Here is an 18,315-nt window from a genome sequence, read left to right on the forward strand (position 1 = left end):
GCAATACGCATGCTCTTAGAGATTTTAGAAACGGAATCGTGTCAGAGGCGTATCACAAACGGGGCTATCACACACCAAACAGATTGTACATGATCAAATGAATCATAATATGATTATGTATAATATTATATTATATTATAATAGTATTTATTACGTGAAAGGCTATCACGTGCTAAGGGCCTTAGATTTATTATATCAAAGAAACCGCCTAAGAGCGTACCTACTTATTAACTCTTGTTTTAATTAAACTGTTAAATTTTTTTTGTTTTTTTTTTTATTTTTTGGCATTAGGAGTGGATCCATACAGTCAAGAACACTGCTACTATTGATTAGGCTGAATGAATAGTACTGCTAGATATTATTTGTAGTGTTTAGTTAGCAAATAAACAATTTTCTACACAATTGTCTACTCAGGATTAATGTTTTCTGTACCTACTAATACTTATAATGAACGATTGACTGATTAATTCAAGGTAGGCAGCTAAATATAGATTTATGGAATTATTTTGTTTTATAGGTTCATCATACTTTTTTGACTCTTATCCTTTGTTGTGTTGTTATTTTTTCTTTTCTTTAATTTTTTATGTTTTTACGATTTTTTTGTGTTATATAGCTCATCATAACATCCTAATATTTCATAAACCATAGTGATAACCGTTGCTGTTGTTGTGTACCTATATCTAGCTCACAAAAACAGAAATAACAAAAACAGAATCTCAAAAATGATGATTCTATAGAGATAAACATATTCACATAAAATAGAGATTGAATGAACATAGTTTTTAATATGCTCAATTTTATCATGTCAATATTACTATTTTAACAATACTTAGGTAACTGTGTTAAAATAGTAGTTATTTATCATTATTAAAACACTGATAGATGTTTAAAAATACTTATATATCCTGAATGCTATCCCGGGACAAAGCAATTCACGGAACCTCTAATTTTTTTTACAATTTTTCTTAGCGCGTATTTAGCTCTCTTATTTCCCTGCTTTCTTTTTTTTTCAGCTTTTGTTTATTCCAGATTCTTGAGCTTTTTTATCACTTAAAGCACCTTCGTACAGGCCCGCAGAGAGGGCGGTACATCTGGTACATTTTACCGAGGCTCGGCGATCTAAGGGGAGTTGGCAACAAATGTGAGCCATTTGAAATATGCTTAAAAAACGCTAGATTTACATTTTCACACAACAAATGATCTAAACCATTTAAAACTTCTTTTTTTTTTTCAATTACACTAGTACGTTTTTCAAAAGAGCAAAACTGCAGTAAACTACACACAAAACCGACTTCTTGAATGCATTTCCCGTGACGTGTAATCGTTTGTAATGTAAAACAATAAATTCTACGTTTTTTATTCATATTTCAAATGCCTCATATTTGTTACCACAACTCAAAACTGAAATTTCATGTCATAGATGACATGATTAAAAGTTTTAAAGACTGATCTCTAAAAATGAAAAATTTTACTACAACTGGTCAATGAAAGTGATCAATTTTATTGATCTCACGAGAATCGTAAAAAATGGCAAAATTCGCGCCACGTTAATTTACTTAACACCTTTATAAAAACTGAGTTTATTCTCGGCAAAACACAAAAACGCCATACGAAAGCTGCACTCTTTTCCTTTAAAACGCATCTTGATTTTTGTTCATAGGACATTTGGATCAAGAGATATCGAATTTGATTTCGCGCGCGTAACTGACATGCAAAATCGACGGTCGCTTCAAGCGTTGTTTCTAAGTGAACGGTTTATTCTACACAAAAAATGCTTATAAACATTTTTGTTTAGAATTATCTCAGCTACATTTTTTATTTGAAACCTTTTTTTCTACGGTGTACAGATTCTTGGTAATTCGATTTTTTTGCGTTTTTAGGGGGAAGCCCGGGGGTAAAAGTATTAAACTTTTTTGCATGTTTTTTGAGGTTTTAAATTTAATATTCTCTGTAAAATTCAGCTTGTTCGTATGATTGTTAGGGGTCAACTCCTTGACGAGTGGACTACTAGTAGTGACGCGACTGATAATTTTGAGCCCGACGCAATATTTCGCTGTGAAATATTTAATATTTAAATGGTAATTATTATTTATTGTTGATAATTTTATTTATTTAAAACACACAATGTTTTTGCTCTTCGGGATGACCGGGGCCCGCTTGTCTATCTCGGTGGCATCGGCCTCGCCTTCGTGTATTGTGCTAAAGATTGCTGTTCTGCTGCCTTTCCTCCTACCTGTTCCATATACAATGGGCACAGTATATTGCTAAAGAATTATTTATCATTAAACTGTGCAGTGGGTATTTAGGTTTTAGTCACCATTACTATTCCATACAACTAAACACATTTTACAAAAACTTTTCTTGAAAGTCTTTGAGGATCAGGGAAATGAGAAAACTGATAATTTAGCAAAACAATGAGCAATTTCCTCTTTTCTAGACCCGGAATATCCTCCAAATTCATACGTGAAAGAACCCCTTGCTGAATATAAAAATATTTTAAGACCGGGTAGGTCTGTAATGGATGGATCTTCGTGTTACGCCAAATATATTCTAATTTTACGAAGAGAGTTTCAGAGCTCTTTGGAGCTCTGAAACTCTCTTCCAAACGAATTCAAGCGCATTTTGTGGCTGTTTACAAACTCGAATCCTAATTCACCCCGGGATCTTATGAGTTCCACTCCAAGCTCACTGGAGTTGGGATTTACTTTGTTGTATGTGTCTGTGTGTGCTTCTAAACGCTAAATGTACGATGTAAACATACGTACTAAATTTAGGGGAACTACAGAGGTAATTTTCTATCAAGCCTTTATAGATGGAGCATAAAAGTTTTCTTCTTCTTATTCTAGTGCCGACTGCACTAATGAAGGTTGGCCATAACCATTGCAAATTCGTCTTTATCTTCTGCTTTTCATAAAAGCGTCTGTGTGTTTAACCCGTTCCACTCGCGAATATTTTTCAGAGACGATATTTGTCGTCTACCAAGACCTCTTTTTCCTTCGATTATACCCTTCATAATCAGCTGCAAAACAACTCGTACCTATCATTTCAGTATTTCTCCTTTTAATAGTGGTCAAGTTTTTATTAGTAGAAAAGGGATTCAATTTTATTAATAAACAATTACAAAGTTTACGTTGTACTTTCATTTAGGCGAGTCCTGACAGGCCTCACCCGTCCTCTGGAGGGTTCAATACATAGGAATAAAAGGAAACTCGTTATGAACTTGCTAGTTTTGTTCAGATCAGTATTTGTTGACCTCTGTAAAAAATTAAGACGAACTAAAATATGGCATTTATGCGGAAGAAGGAAGATAATAATTAAAAAGATAAAACTTCTTTTATTATGTCTAACTTCCTGCTTTACATCCGTATAAACGTATAATTTTTAAAGCGACGTAATATTGCATGCATCAGAAGCGTTCCCATGAGAATCCATCAGATATTTATCTTTATTACTGAAGAAAATATATTGCATCAAATTCACATTCTATCAGCGAAGAAAGCCACATGCCACATGGCTTGATGTGATGGCCTTTAGAATCTGCTCTTTGCGTTCCTATTTCTTGCTTTCAATTCAATATCAACAGTATATCCACCACCATTCAATGTATGCAGGACCGTCCCAGCAGAAAATGTATGTGTCTGAATAGATGATTTTAATTATTCTACATCAAATCTTTATTTTTATGATATAACTGATGAGACTGTTTTAATATAAATTTCGATCAATTCTACTTAAAGATTCTAAATTTATAGTGGAGGAAAAATGGCGTCTGTGCTGGTGATTCATTCAAATTGAATGTTTCGCTAAAATTAAGGTAAATAAAAAGAGAACTATCTAAAAGAGAACAAAAACTATTTGTATGGTAACCAGGCAAGTTTTTTTGTTCGGAAGCTGTTTGTTTTTATAATTTGGTCATATTACAGCCAATTAGCTTATTGTTCTATTCGAAAATAAAATCGTAGAGATAACGCGTAATACTATACAAAATACCAAACAAAAGAAGCACCTACTTAAATAATCCAGAAAACGAAGCTTGAAATAGGACAAAACCTCTCAAATTTTTCGGAAAAGACCGATTTGTATAACAATTTGGGATTCAATTTCAAAATTTATATTGTGCCTGAAGGCACAAGCGAAAACTACGCCTTATTGTCAAAATCTATAAAAAAAACTTAAAAAGAGTGAAATTTGGTTGAGATGAATTAAATAATTAATATTCTCTGATACTCTAACTATAATTGTTGACTATTTAAACCCTTTAAAAAATTATTTTTAAGGGGGAAAACTACCTATAATTGCTCAAATTTATAAAAAAAATCGGTTGCCTGTAAAGTCGGTTTTACGGGCGAAGATTTTACGTGACAACGTCTTTTTCTCGGTAGAATATTTATTGATATGAATATTATTAAATTGCACAATAGGAACAAGGAATTGAATGTAAATAAGAATTGCACAAATTTTAACTATAGAAATATATTTTGTTTACTAAAACATTGTACATGTAAACTTAAACTTAACTAATTTCTATTTGAGTGATTTTGTTGAGGATAGGACGATGATAGGAGAAATATGAAATGAAAGGAAGTGTTTCTGCTGTAATGTGTCTTGAACGCCAAGAACGCTCGAGAAAGACAGAGACACAAGCACGCACCGATTCAACGCGCCTAATTCTCTAGTGCTGCGCGCGCAGCGGACCGATCATGTTTGAGTGGGAGAGAGACGCAAGGCATTCGCCGGTCCGGCGGGCCTCTCTCTCGTTCGGTGACTCATCGTAACAGACGTGAGCGGGCGTTACACTTTTTCATGAATGACTCCGAGCCACAACCTAATTTAAGACGTTGTCACGTCAAAAAAAGGCTTAAGGAGGATAATATTTATATCGGTTGATTTAGATAATAATAGTTTGATATACTTATAATTTTTGAGTATTTCAACCCTTCAAAATGTATTTTTTAAGGGTGAAAACTACCCCCTATTCCGAACTCTATAAAAATGTTAAGCAATAGTAAAATTCCTTTTAAATCTAAACAAAGGGAACAGGACACTAGGTAAGTAGATAATACAGTAACGGCTCATTTTTTTACAAAGAGAGAACAGCTTCATAAGGTCTAAGGGTACGTTCACAGTGGAGCAAAGAAAGAATGCAAGCCAAGAGCAAAGAGCAAAGTGGCGAAACCAAACCAGCTTGACTTCTCCGCTCGCACTCGCTAGTCTTATTTCGAAAAATGAATCCCGATGTCTCGATAGCGGAAGTATTCCAAAGAAAACCGTTGTGGGATCAGAAACATTCCCAACATCACAATCTAAACATTTTAGATTAAAACTGGGATGAAGTGGCTGCATTAACAAAGACTTCTTCTTAGGGTGCCTGTCCTTGCGCCCGTTGAACGTTGGCGATCTTTCTGGCTATGATGACTTTGTTGATTGCTATACGGAATAGCTGTGTTGAGGTTTTTCTATACCATGTTCTTAGGTTAGCAAGCCAGGATATTCTTCTTCGTCCTGGGGCCCCTTTTCCTTAAATTTTACCTTGCAAAATGCATTGGAGTAGCTCGTATCTGCCTTGATTTCTCATTATATGTCCCAAATACTACACCTTACGGCCCTTCACGATGTTGACCAAATCCGCGGTTGTGTTCATCCTCCGCAGTACTTCTTTATTGGTGACTTTGCTTGTCCATGGTATCTTCAAGATCCTTCTGTATAACCATAGCTCAAAAGCCTGAAGTTTTGATAAAGTTTCCGCATTCAATGTCCACGTTTCTACTGCGTACAGACGCACTGAGTACACGTAACATTTAAGGAGCCTTATTTTTATTTCTAGGGTGAGGTCATGGCTCTTAAACACAGAGCTCATAGTCAAGAATGCACTTTTATCTTCGTCTATTGACGAAGACAACCTTCAGTAATTAAACTGTTAATTAGTGAGAATGATTAAATTAATAAACATAGCAATACTGGGGCTTGTTTTTAATTTGAACAAGTACTTTTATACACTATATTTTTACATACATAAATCTTAAAAACATCTCGGACGAAAGCAGTTGTATGGTCTATTGTCTCTCCCCCACTTCTGGCACTTGGTAATGTATAAATAACGTCGCCAATCTCTCGACTGTTGATTCCTTCAGTATCAATGATCGTATTGTGGAAAATACATGCACACTTGATGATTTTATTTGACACCTCCGCTGAGGTTTCGATGGATTTCCACAGGATTCGAAATTTGGCTGTAGTATGCCAAATGCACATTCAACAATACGTCTCGCTCTTGAAATTTGAAATACGCTTGTTGAAATATTATTGTTCGTGTGTCAATACTCTGTGCTCCGGCCTTGAAAAAGTTTCAATAAATGTTAAAGTAGAGGATAGGTGTATATTCTTTGTCTATGATAGGTGTCATTGGGTGTCATCTCCTATGAAAACGAAAGTCGCTGTGATTTGTGTTCCTGGTAGGGCGCCATCAGGAGGAATATTTAAACTTTCAGATTACATCAAATGAAAAAGCAATGAATTACGGAACGTTCCTCCATCGCTCTGTTTTCCATATCCACCAACCTCAATTACGACAGCTTGCATCAGTCACGGCCATCACGGCTTGCAGAACTACTACTGCTTAAAATCTGAACGAAATATTCTAAAAAATTCTTATATATCTATATAAAAAATTTAATTAATGGCTAATTACGTAGTAAATTTAATTCAAATAGTTATGCTGGAAATAAATAATTTTTTACAGCATTTATAGATAGGCTATAGATACATATAACCAGATACAGACAAGTTAAAACTAACGAGGAAGAGAAACAAAAATATCTAAATTAAATAATGTTCTTTCTTAAATGTCACAGCTATTATTTATTAATTTTTCGAGCAAACACTAACTAAACTAGGAAATAGTAATATTTTTTAAGAGTGTTTTGTGGGCCGATTCGTACCTGATTGAATTACCTGTTGATTGCTGACGGAGAATTCATAGGAATGGGCCTGTGACTGAGCTCATGAGTAGGTACCATTCGTAGAAGGCCAAAGCAATGTTATTTTTCAGCCATGTTTGTGTTATTGCAACGAGAATATTAAGCATACTTAATAAATCTGAAATTCGACCTACTGGCGTTTCCCTTTTACCATACTTAATTTTGACTTGCGCGTCTGTGAAAACTCTCTTCTAAGGAATTAAAACTTTAGTTAGTGAAATCAAAACGCAGCAATATGAAGTGAAATTACTACCGAAGTTTGACCCACATAGTTTAAAGACCAAGCTAGTGTACATGTGTTTCTGTTTATTCGTGATGATTTGTTACTGAAAACTTCGTAAATATGGTGTCTTAATAAACATTTCATAAAAAAAATGTCCAACAAAAAGGCAGGGGTTAAAACTAATGCGGAACCTGCAGTTTTACCTCCTCGATATCAACCACCCCCTATGCCTACTGGGCAGGGCATTTTGAAAAACTCACCTACTGAACCCACCAAAAAACCTCCAAAGATTGGGGAAAATGTAAAATCGTTATATCCAAACGACCCACACGCAAAATTTTTCCCAAACCCTCAGGGTAAGTAAACAACTTTCATTTTTTAGATTTCTTTAGTTATATTCTCACTTTCTTTTTTATTTATTTTAATTAATAGGTATTCATCATCAGAAAATGTTATATATGGATTAATATAATAATATAATTACATTTTATTACATTTTAATTGGCCAAGGAATTTCTTTTTATTGATCCAGTAGAACTTTTAAAATATATGTTTTGGTTTCATTATTCAGTTATGCAGGTTGTTCTTAAACAGGGGCAATATGTAGAGAAGCGATAAAAAACGAATAATGTAGGTATTAATTTAATCCCCTGAAAAAAAAAAAAAAAAAAAATAGAAGCAGTACAAGAGGCACTCAAACTGAAAAGAATTTAGACAAATATGTCATGGTTTAACCATACCAAACCATACTGTGGTTTAACCATAGAAAAAAATTACAAAGAAAAATGATATAAAAATACAGAAAAAGTGCAGAAGAATAATACAAAAATAAGTTTGTTTTTAGGAAACTTAATAAATGTAATAAGAAAACTCATAAAAGTCATGAAGAATGTACAATTTTAAAATTGCGGTTAAAAACTAACAAATAAGAAATACTCTAGTTAAAACCAAATTCCAAATAAACTCCTAAATACAGAGGAGAATATTTACTTAATGAAAAATTAAAAAAAAATAATTAAAAAACTTATCAAGGAGAATAGAATTTTAAATTAATTTTTAACCACAAATTTGCTGATGTCCTTCAAGCTTCAAGAAAGGAAACAGAGTGATTTCAATTATATTGTGATAAAATTGTTAAATACAACATACAACACCCAAATTAATAAAACGCAGCAATAGGAAAATAAGTACCAAAGTACCTAAAAAGACCATTCACATTAGAAGGTTATCAACTTAAAAGAGATACCTATGTGATAAGTTTTAAAAATTATATTTATTTGCTTTATAATGGGGAGAAACTATTGTATATTATGCAAACTAAAAAAACATACACAAGGTAAAAAAGGATAATGAAGATAGAAAACTTTGAATTAGTAAAGATTGACCTAATATTTTAAATTATGGGATATTAGTAAAAGACTCTTTTTGTTTTTTAATTTAATGATCTGAGTTTTTTAATTATTTAGTTTTCTTCATAGACTTTTTAGGCCTTTATTATTTTCTAGGGTTTGTTCAATCTTTAATGTATTGTACTTTCTTAAGTCTTTTCTTATAGCTTTCTTGACTTCTCTGTTTATCTTTCTCTTTTGCTCTCCATTTGGATCATTTCTTTCTGTAATAACATTTCTTTGTTTCATCAAATTCCTGGTGTCAGTACTAAGTTTTTCTTCATTCTTATTTCTGGGACAGTGTTTTCTCATGCTTTCTCCAATGGCTTGCGTAATATGCTGCATGTTGTTCGATTGTTTCAGTAGGTATTAGTAGAGGAGGTAGAACATCTGTTTTTTCTATCAAAACTGCCACATGGGACCGTAGGAAGCTGTGAAGAAAGTTAGATTTGGATTTCCCATAGATTTTTTGGGTGTTGTATCTTAAGAGGTACAAACAAGTTTAAAAAGTTGTTGCTACTTTATACAAATGATAACTATAAAATAGAGATATAAGTACTAACATTTTCTAAAGTATTTTCACTGCTTCTGACTTCTCAACCTAAAGAAAAACAATAAGTAGAAGGCGTTTGATTGCCTTACAAAACTTACCATCTCCATTTTGTTGACTGCGTCACTAATCAGCTGAAAACACACTGACAAATAATCAATTTCCCCACCAGCTACCTGTTACCATATCATATAATATGTCAGTCTGCTTGCTCACCAGCATATAATGGTCTCTTTCTAATGTTGGCGTGCGGAGTACTATTATCCTACTGTGGCTGTTTCTTTTCAGGCTTCTCCTTTATTTATTTTATTTATTTGGCCATTTTCAGCTTTTGTTTCGTCTCATCAACACTTGTAAGGTTTAGGGCTTCCTGAAGTTAACCTTAATCTCCCATTGTTAAACTTCAATGATATTTTGTCTTTTTTCACCATTTTCTTCAGTCTCATTTTGGAGGCACCCAGCAGTCTGGCCATTCTGACATATCTGTCACACATCAGATACACCTCAATAGACATCTCCTCAATAGGGGTGATTCTAACAGCACTCTTTTTGGCTGGCCTTGTGGCCTCTGCAGCAGAGCCATCTGGACTTTCTGCTATCATAACTGTTTTCTCCTTTTCTGTTGGAGTCTCTGCAGCAGAGCCCTCTCAGCTTACAGCTATTTTTTTTGCTCCGGAATTTATGTTATTCCCACGAGAAGTTAGACGAATATTTGGTCCGCTCGAGTGGAGCTCCGCGTGTTCGAAGTAAGGCTAGTTGCAACCCGATGTCGCCAGTTTCCTGAGGTTCCTATTAAAGACTGGTAACTAACCAGCAATTCATATCTCAGTACTTAAAACACACTTTGTTGTCACACACGCTTTTGTGTGAATCGTCCTTAGTTCCACTACCAATTCCATCCCATCAGAATCAGGCACTAGCAGCTACTCAGCCACTCACAGAACAGCAAGGTTCCACAATTCCGTAGAAGTCATTCCGATATAATAAGCTACGCTTTGTAAAGACACCGAAGCCGACTTTACTTAGTAACAAGGCGTTTATTTAACACACGCACTACACAAAACAAAAAGGGGTCACCCACAAAAGATCTCGATGGGTCATGGTATTCAGAAGCTGCTACATAACCCTGCAACTCTTTACTACAATCAATCTATAATATAAATTTTCGCTTTGTTAATTTTTAGTAAGAATACACCAGTATCCTCCACCTTTGAGACAACTTCCGGATGAAGTTCGGACCACACAGCTACAAATACATCACGAAAATCCTCCTCCAAGACCACGTCTACCTGAAGAATCTGGAGCTCAACAAATTCACCTAGATTTAAGAGTACCTCAGCAGCGACAACCCATTAGATACGACGACGAATTTTTGAGACCTGAAATGTTGAAATTTGTGCGAAAACCTGACGATCCAAGGTTTATAGACCCTAATAGACAGTTTCAGGTAAGCTATATTTTGTTTTTCATAGCATACTTACGTATAATTAAAGTAAGACGCCATAGTTCCTTTCAATTAAAAAAAAGTTTCACCCTGTCAAACTTAGTTAAAAATTTTGTTTTCTTATCTTTTATGACAAATGAGTAATTAGCCTTTCTCTCACTAATACCGCACCCTGTATTTGGGAAATTTCACTTTTAGTAGTTTATATTCACTTACTTAATATTAAGAAATATTTATCTGATCAATATCTGTAATCTGAGCCATTAAATGCGTCTTTTAATAATATTTATTTATATTAAGCACAAGAGATGACTTTTCTGCTAAAGCCAAAATAAATGGCAAACAATCAAAAGGGAATGGCTCTAACGCGTTGTAAATAATGGAAAAAGTACGAGTGTTATGTATACGAGTAATGGACGAAAATACAGCAAATTTGGAATAAACTTTGAATAGAGCATTTGAAATTTACCTCCCATAGTGCATTTTTATTAAAATATACGGTTTTGATTTGGTAGGTATAGTCATTTTTTATTTTTTTTCCTTCTGCAGGGTATATTGCTAGAGCTGAGATCATTAAAAGAAGCAAACCAACATCTAGCAGATGACAATCAAGAATTGCGAGATCTTTGCTGTTTTTTGGATGACGATCGTCAAAAGGTCTGTATCTCTTGATTAATTCCGTTATTAAATAGACTTATTAAATGTATAACTTGCTCCAAATAAACACGTTTTGGCAGGTTTCTTGAAGACAATATGTACACGCAGACCAAAGAATCATCTGCGGTTGCTAGTACTCTTTCTATTAACAGACTAAATAATTGAATACTCTTCTGAAATAAAAAGAATATACGAATTTGAGTACTTTACATCTTTAGGTATATCGACTTCCGCTCATCTACTCAGTTGACACATTATTAATATGAATGAAGACTTATTTTATAAACTAGATCTAGTGTGTTATTTTTATTATTATAAGCAGAAATATAATATTCTATTGTTACAATGTAAAGTGACCAGCAAGGAAACATATTTTCTTACGCGTTGCCAATGATCTAATTCAAAATTTCCTAGAATTCTGATGGGCACGTGATTTCGGCTACATTTCACCACTTATGGCGCGTGATTTCGGATGACTAATTTCATTTAATATTTGTCAGACTATAAATATAGTCGTTCTCATCGAACAAAATGTTCAATTTACATCTATTACTGGGTCAGGGTCTTGCACATATTGTTTTGCTGAGGTTTGATTATGTTAAGTTGTGTGTTTTTGTAGTAATTGGGTTAACAACACAAATAATTATTTGTAACAAGAAAATCATTTAAAATTCCTTATTCCCAATAAAGGAGAGACGCGTGCATACTTCTCAGTGTACTGACATGTGCTTTTTTTTTTGTCAGGGTCGAAAATTGGCTCGAGAATGGCAACGATTCGGACGATATACAGCTAGTGTTATGAGACAAGAAGTTTCCGCTTATCAGACTAAACTCCGGGAATTGGATAATAAGCAACAGGAATTGATTAAAGATAATTTGGAGCTGAAGGAGTTGTGCTTATATTTAGACGAAGAAAGGGCAAATGGTAAGCCGTACATTTTGTAATATAGACCTTTGTTAATTTGTCTGTTTTTTCATCTGAATGGCAAATAACAATATAGCATTTTATTAACTGAGTTTAGGGTTTCTTTTATATTACATTTTTCAAAAAGCGATAATAATTTTATTATAGGTTCTCTCTGTCCAAGTTGTGGAAATAATGCTGGAGGAAATCTGAGGGACGACGGTGATGGATCAAGTTCGAGTACAAATGCCGACGAACCTGCTGTACCCCAACAGTTTAGTACTGGAGCAAATCCTCAAAGAAGATCTGAAAGCAGAGAAAGAATCTTACACGAAAACCTTGCACGGCAGCGAAATACTTTTAATGGTAAGATTTGATATGCCTTTGAAAATATTAAGAAACATACTTTATCGTTTAATAACCATATAATATTATTTAACATTTTCTATAAATCGTTATTTTCCAATTAAACACGAATATATTGATAAATATAGAAAATACATTAAGGTTTCTACGTCATTCACATTTATAATTGTAGACTAGAGAATTTGTTTATTGGAACTATTGTAAGGAAATTTGCTGGACGTGATAACCACTGCATAACATTTCTTCTACTTTAAACATTATCCTTTTCTTCTCTTGGGCCTCACGTTTATTGTTTTGTTATCCTTGAGATCGATTTTCATGGTCATGAATTTTATGGTTTTTGTATTCTTAGATCATCTTCTTGGCTTGGAAGGAGAAGTCTATGGCCTGTTCTGTTTGTAACTTCAAGTTGTTGCTGTTGGTCGCTGCTAGCGTTGGAGTTTTCCAATATAGTGTTTTGGGCCTTTGGATTCCTGCGTGTAGACATTTTTGGGATGTCTACAAGGACCTCTTCCTGTTCCAGCCATAACATGCCTAACACTATGTCTAAATTGAGCTGCTCCACTACTATGCATTAGACTGTGCTCTGGAAGTTGTTGCTGAAGGTGATTTTTACTTCTGTCGTCCCTAAACTGCGGGACGGGTGGCCTTCACATGCTAGCCGGACCATGGTTGGACTACCTTGGATGTTTTTCCTTCGAATTAGTCTTACTAAGGCTATGATCTGTTTTGCGTTCCCTTCTGACGCAATTTTCGAAAGGTGGGTTGAGGCGTTGCATTGCAGAAGATCGTCTCTGATGCTCTGGGACTAGGTCTGCTCTGCGGATGGTCTAGACGTTGGTATTTTTTGTAATTTTCGATGTCCTCGCCTCGCAGATGCGTCGTAAGTCCTCCTCGACTTAGGACGCTGAGATTCATAGGTGGCTTTTTAGTTACGTCTATAATTGTTCTGCAGCATTGATCCTCGGTGGTTTTGGAGATGTCTGAAGAGAGCCATCTTCTTTGTCATGAATTCAGCAACTGGTTCCCTTCTTCGCCATTACCCGTACAACTTGGTGATGAGCTTTATTATTCTGTACGGGTAACTGAAGTAGTCAATGAGCTGACTGAAGAAAATCTAGTAGTTTATCGTCGGTAAAGCATGGTTTTCGTTCCATGTGGCTGCTTCGTCCGCTAAGGTATTTTTTTAAAAGGCTGTCTAGTACTTTCCGTCGATTCCTATGTCTGTGAGGTGGTTAGTTGCGATTTCTTGGCTCTCTGATTGTTTACACGTAAACTTAGGGGATGTGGGTCGTCATTTTGATGTCATAATGGGTGTCTCTGGTTCTTGCTGTGGTTGTTTGTGTTTGGTTTGAGCCATTGTAAGTGCTGTCACCGTTTGCATCAGGGCTACTAGTAGCGTAGGAAGTTCGGGTTGTTGGGGTTTTTCCCTACGTTGGACGCCATATAGCTTTCAACCATCAGCGGGGATTCATCGCCCTCAGTCACTCTATGCAAATTTGAGGTAGATTGCAGGTTCCTGTGGGATGGTAAATGGAGAGAATTGTCTTTGTCCTCAATTTTTCTGGAGTTCAGTTTCCCTTCTGGTCGTTCCTCTTTGAGAGTAGCACAGGCCCGAAAGTGTTTAGCTCGAGAGCTAGCAGATAACAAGGCCGGGGATCAGAGAGAGAGTGAGAGAGAGTTTTTCCCTGAGGTATTTGGGATGCGTTCTACAAGCACAGACCATTTTCTGTTCCTGACTAGCTTGATGTCAAACAACACATAGTATTTAATGAAAATTATTTATCTCTTATGTCTACTTTGCCACGGCAGGCTGTATTTTTCACTTCGAATTTTTTGTAGATCAAATAATGCAATATGTCAGAAGCTTGGAACAACGAGTTAAGCAATTGGAGGAAGACAAAAGAGCATTGACTCACAAGATCAACCAAATAGCAACGACGACAGGTGAGTAATACATTTTTTTTCTATAAAATTGACCACAACCAAGTAAATAGTTTAAACTTAGCTTTGAATAATGGCTTTCGAAAATTTCTCAAAAGTATTTAGTAACATCACGGCAACTGCTGAATTCATATTATTATAGATGAACACCTTTCCTCAACATAAGACGAGAACCATACTTGTAAGTGGTTGATTTTGAAATACTCTGATTAATTAATCATCGTCGAAGCAGGTGCATTTAATAAGTAAGTAGTGGAAGCGAAAAGTACACTAAGGCGAGATATGTAATTTTACGTATCACGTGATGTGTTATCCGATTGCGGACTAGAGAGAGAATATAGAGCGTCGAGGGAAATTAAAGACCTTTTTATGGCTTTCTAATTAGCAAATTCAAAGCAATAAAATGATTTATATGATCGACTATTAAGAAACCTTTTAGTAAAAATAGAATGATTAAAAATACAGGTGTCTGGTTTAAATTATTTCGTATAACGAAGAAATAAATTTGACCTAAATCATTGATACCTAAATTCGGGTATTATGTAAATAAAAAAGGGACTAATTTATGCAGATTGGATTAATTTTTTTTGTATTGGTAATTGGCACCAGAAATAACTTTTCACATAATACGCATTAAAAAGTTAAAGATATTTAGCAAAAAACTCGACCTTTTTTGCGTGTTTAGCAAATATAATAAAGGGAAATATAGTAAAGAGCTGGATTGAGTTTGTCAAGAAAGAAATATATACAGAGCAGTATTAAGAAAGAAATATGTTTTATCGATATGTTATTACAAAGGCTGTAACACATATCTTTAATGTTAAGTATATTAAAATTATGGTTCTGAAACTATTCTCTTCTGACATTTTTGTATTAACTATTATATTTTATAGGAATAAATCACAATTTTAATTAAGAGTACTTTAAATTTGAAGTTTCTATTACCACATCAGGCAGTGACGAAGAAAAGTATCCAATAACGCAGAATGGAAGAACGTTGTTAAGCAGGCCAAGACCCACAAAGAGTTGTAGTGCCATTAGAAGAAAAAGAAAATTACCACAGTCCCAAAATTAAACAAATTATTTTGTTAGTCCAAAATAGAAAAATTCTTCTAATAGTTTAATTCTGTTTGCCTCATTTTTAATGACGACTCAAACAAATAATATACATTTTAAAGTAATAGGACTAAAAGAGGTATTGTTCGTAGTTTTAAAGTGCGTTCCAGGGACGACTTTATTAAAGGATAGTTAGTTAGACAAATGAGTACATGCGTCGCAGAGGAAGGCGATGAGGAAAATTCTTCAGAGGGCTAGCACCCACATACAGTTGTGAAGCCAGAATGATGATAGAATTATTACTGTTTTACTGTTATCTTTTCCTTGACCTTTTTTATTTGTGTACATTTTATGATTTGAGTTTTTTTATTCGTCTCTTTGGTAAGAATTAAATTTTAAAATATGTTTTATAATGTTAGGCGATCCTAGCTTAGCGGCCCCTCAAGACTTAGGAGGAGGCATGTTAACAGGAAGACCAGAAGCAGTCGTTCGAGCTCTTCAAGTTCTTGAAGTAAGAGAACAGTTGGAACGAGAAAGTCACGAATTGGGAGTTGAAACCATGTCGGATACTACTTCACAAGATATGGACGACGGAGAGAAGGCACTCGTTAGGGAAATGTGTAATGTAAGTATTACTATATTTGTCATGTATTTAAACTTTATTAAATTTAAACTTTGAATATTGCACTATTTGATTTTGATTTTTTGATTTTTATACATTAGTTATTTAAAATTTTTATTACTTGTACAATTGCTTCTTCAATTATATTTGGACGCTTCTTCGTCCAATTATCTTTCCTTGTATTATAAGCTGAAGGAACTATAAGCTTCCTCATAGTTTGATGATAAGTCAGTAGAGATGATAACTGAACTATAGGGCCTCACGCATAGTTCGGAGTAGGATATCATGCGGGAGTCCTTGTAGCCCTGACTTCTACATGACAAGCATTTTAACGCTTGAAGCCTTCATAGCACATCAGCGTGCTAATGGGGGGAGGGCGGGTGGAGAATCCAGATGGAGGATCCCAATCATGAAGGGCCGTAAGCTGCAGTACTTGGGACATAGGGACATATAATGAGAAATCAAGGCAGATATGAGCTACTCCAATGCATTTTGCAAGGTAAAATTGAAGGAAAAAGAGCCCCAGGACAAAGAAGAATATCCTAGCTTGCTAACCTGAGAGCATGGTATAGAAATACCTCAACACGCCATACGAATCGCCAACATTCGTAACGGACAGGCACCCTAAGAAGAAGAACCCCACTCGTCCCAATGAATTGTAAAACCCAAACGTAATTTTAGGGATGTGCAAGTCTCACAGGCTGGGTTCATTTATATTACTTGCTTGCTTGCTCTTTATAGTAAATAAACTAAACTGTAAACGTGTTCAACTAATAGTATAAATCTAACATTTTAGGTGGTGTGGAGAAAATTAGAAGATCCAAATACAACGAGACGTTAAATTGTGACATTCAAGAGAAAATCTTGCCGATTCTTAACTTGAAAAGAAGTTATTGCGTATGGCTGGAGATGATTTATAGTGCAAGAAAATATAAATATTTTATTTATTGCCTTTATTTAAGATATTAAGTAAGTTTTTTATTTATAAAACAAATTTTATATTTACAAATAAATTCTTTGGATTTAACTGGTTTTTTTTAATATGTAAAATATTGCACTGCCCTAGGACCATCCCAGAAGTGGACAGATTTGATTTCCGCATTTGTACGGATTTCGGATCCATTATAATAATATCCTATAAACAAAACTATGATTAATAATATAGAGCCATCAAAAAATCGTGTAAGATCCATTCGCTCAGCTCGGACATATTTTGACAGATTCATAGCTGGAAACCTACAACACAAAAGTTCCTATTTCACAGTTTTAACAGCTTAAATAAACTTTTATTATAGATATATTGAAAAAAAAAGAATTATTACAAATAGTGGAAGTGTATACTAAACCCATCAAATTTTGGGTAGTATATATTTGAAAAATATATTTCAGTTAATTTAACATATTACCTATAGTAAATATTTGTATTAATCACGCTGTTTATTTTATTAAATATAGTTCTATCGTTGTTTCATTGTTTGTTAGTTCTATTTAGTTTATATTTTGAATTTTATTATTATGGATAGCCAAATTGTTCCATCAACTAATACACTGGTAAGTTTTTTTAATAAAAATGATAAATGTTCTTTAAGAGCTAATATTTTTAGATGAGCAAGTTAAATTACACGCAAACTAATATCTGTTTTGTTTGTTGTAGTATCATGTATTTGCTTTGCTAAATCCTCTTTCCATAGGGAAGTATACTTATTTTGCAAGATAATAAAACCAATAGTAAATCGTCAACAACAATTAAGTATGCCGTAAGACCTTTTCTGATTGACTGGGACTGCTTAATTTTGTGGAATTTATTTCCTCAAAATATTTTTATTTTGTACACTAAATAAGTTTATTATTTGTTATTTGCACCATATAATACATTATATGGCGCAAATAAATCAATATTGATTGTCGGTAATTCGCAGAATTCTATTTTATTTAGGTTTGTTTACTATAAATATTGGCCGTAAGCACGTGTGCGGTTGTATAGTAATTTCCAGTCACTTCTAGCTGTCAAAAATTAACTAACTTGACAAAAAAATAATTACTAAATTCACTAGACATTTCGGACTGGCAATAGCGAACTGACTTATAGAGCAGGCTTTGGCATCACAAATCACGATTTTCGGGGATTTTGCAGTCGAAAAACAAAACAATTATCGACTCTTCACCAACGTTGCCAAACTAACA

At 34.3% G+C, this 18,315-nt stretch overlaps 1 protein-coding gene across 1 annotated transcript; it reads left to right on the forward strand.

Annotated features, from left to right (window-relative positions):
* Positions 1–6,961: 6,961 nt before the first annotated feature.
* Positions 6,962–17,158, forward strand: Ccdc85 (coiled-coil domain-containing protein 85). The gene is made up of 8 exons (XM_072527371.1): positions 6,962–7,556; positions 10,323–10,585; positions 11,132–11,239; positions 11,984–12,164; positions 12,312–12,509; positions 14,352–14,456; positions 15,929–16,134; positions 16,928–17,158. Exons 1-8 carry the CDS (start codon positions 7,352–7,354, stop codon positions 16,970–16,972), a joined length of 1,311 nt encoding a protein of 436 aa, XP_072383472.1. The 5' UTR covers positions 6,962–7,351; the 3' UTR covers positions 16,973–17,158.
* The last annotated feature ends 1,157 nt before the right edge of the window (positions 17,159–18,315 follow it).

Source organism: Diabrotica undecimpunctata, chromosome 3, assembly GCF_040954645.1.
Source record: "Diabrotica undecimpunctata isolate CICGRU chromosome 3, icDiaUnde3, whole genome shotgun sequence".
Lineage (NCBI taxonomy): Eukaryota > Metazoa > Arthropoda > Insecta > Coleoptera > Chrysomelidae > Diabrotica > Diabrotica undecimpunctata.

Coding starts and splice junctions, on each gene's coding strand:
- Ccdc85 (XM_072527371.1), top strand. CDS start 7,352: ATGTCCAACAAAAAGGCAGGGGTTAAAACTAATGCGGAACCTGCAGTT. Junction 10,586..11,131: donor ACCCTAATAGACAGTTTCAG/GTAAGCTATATT, acceptor TTCCTTCTGCAG/GGTATATTGCTAGAGCTGAG. Junction 16,135..16,927: donor TCGTTAGGGAAATGTGTAAT/GTAAGTATTACT, acceptor CTAACATTTTAG/GTGGTGTGGAGAAAATTAGA.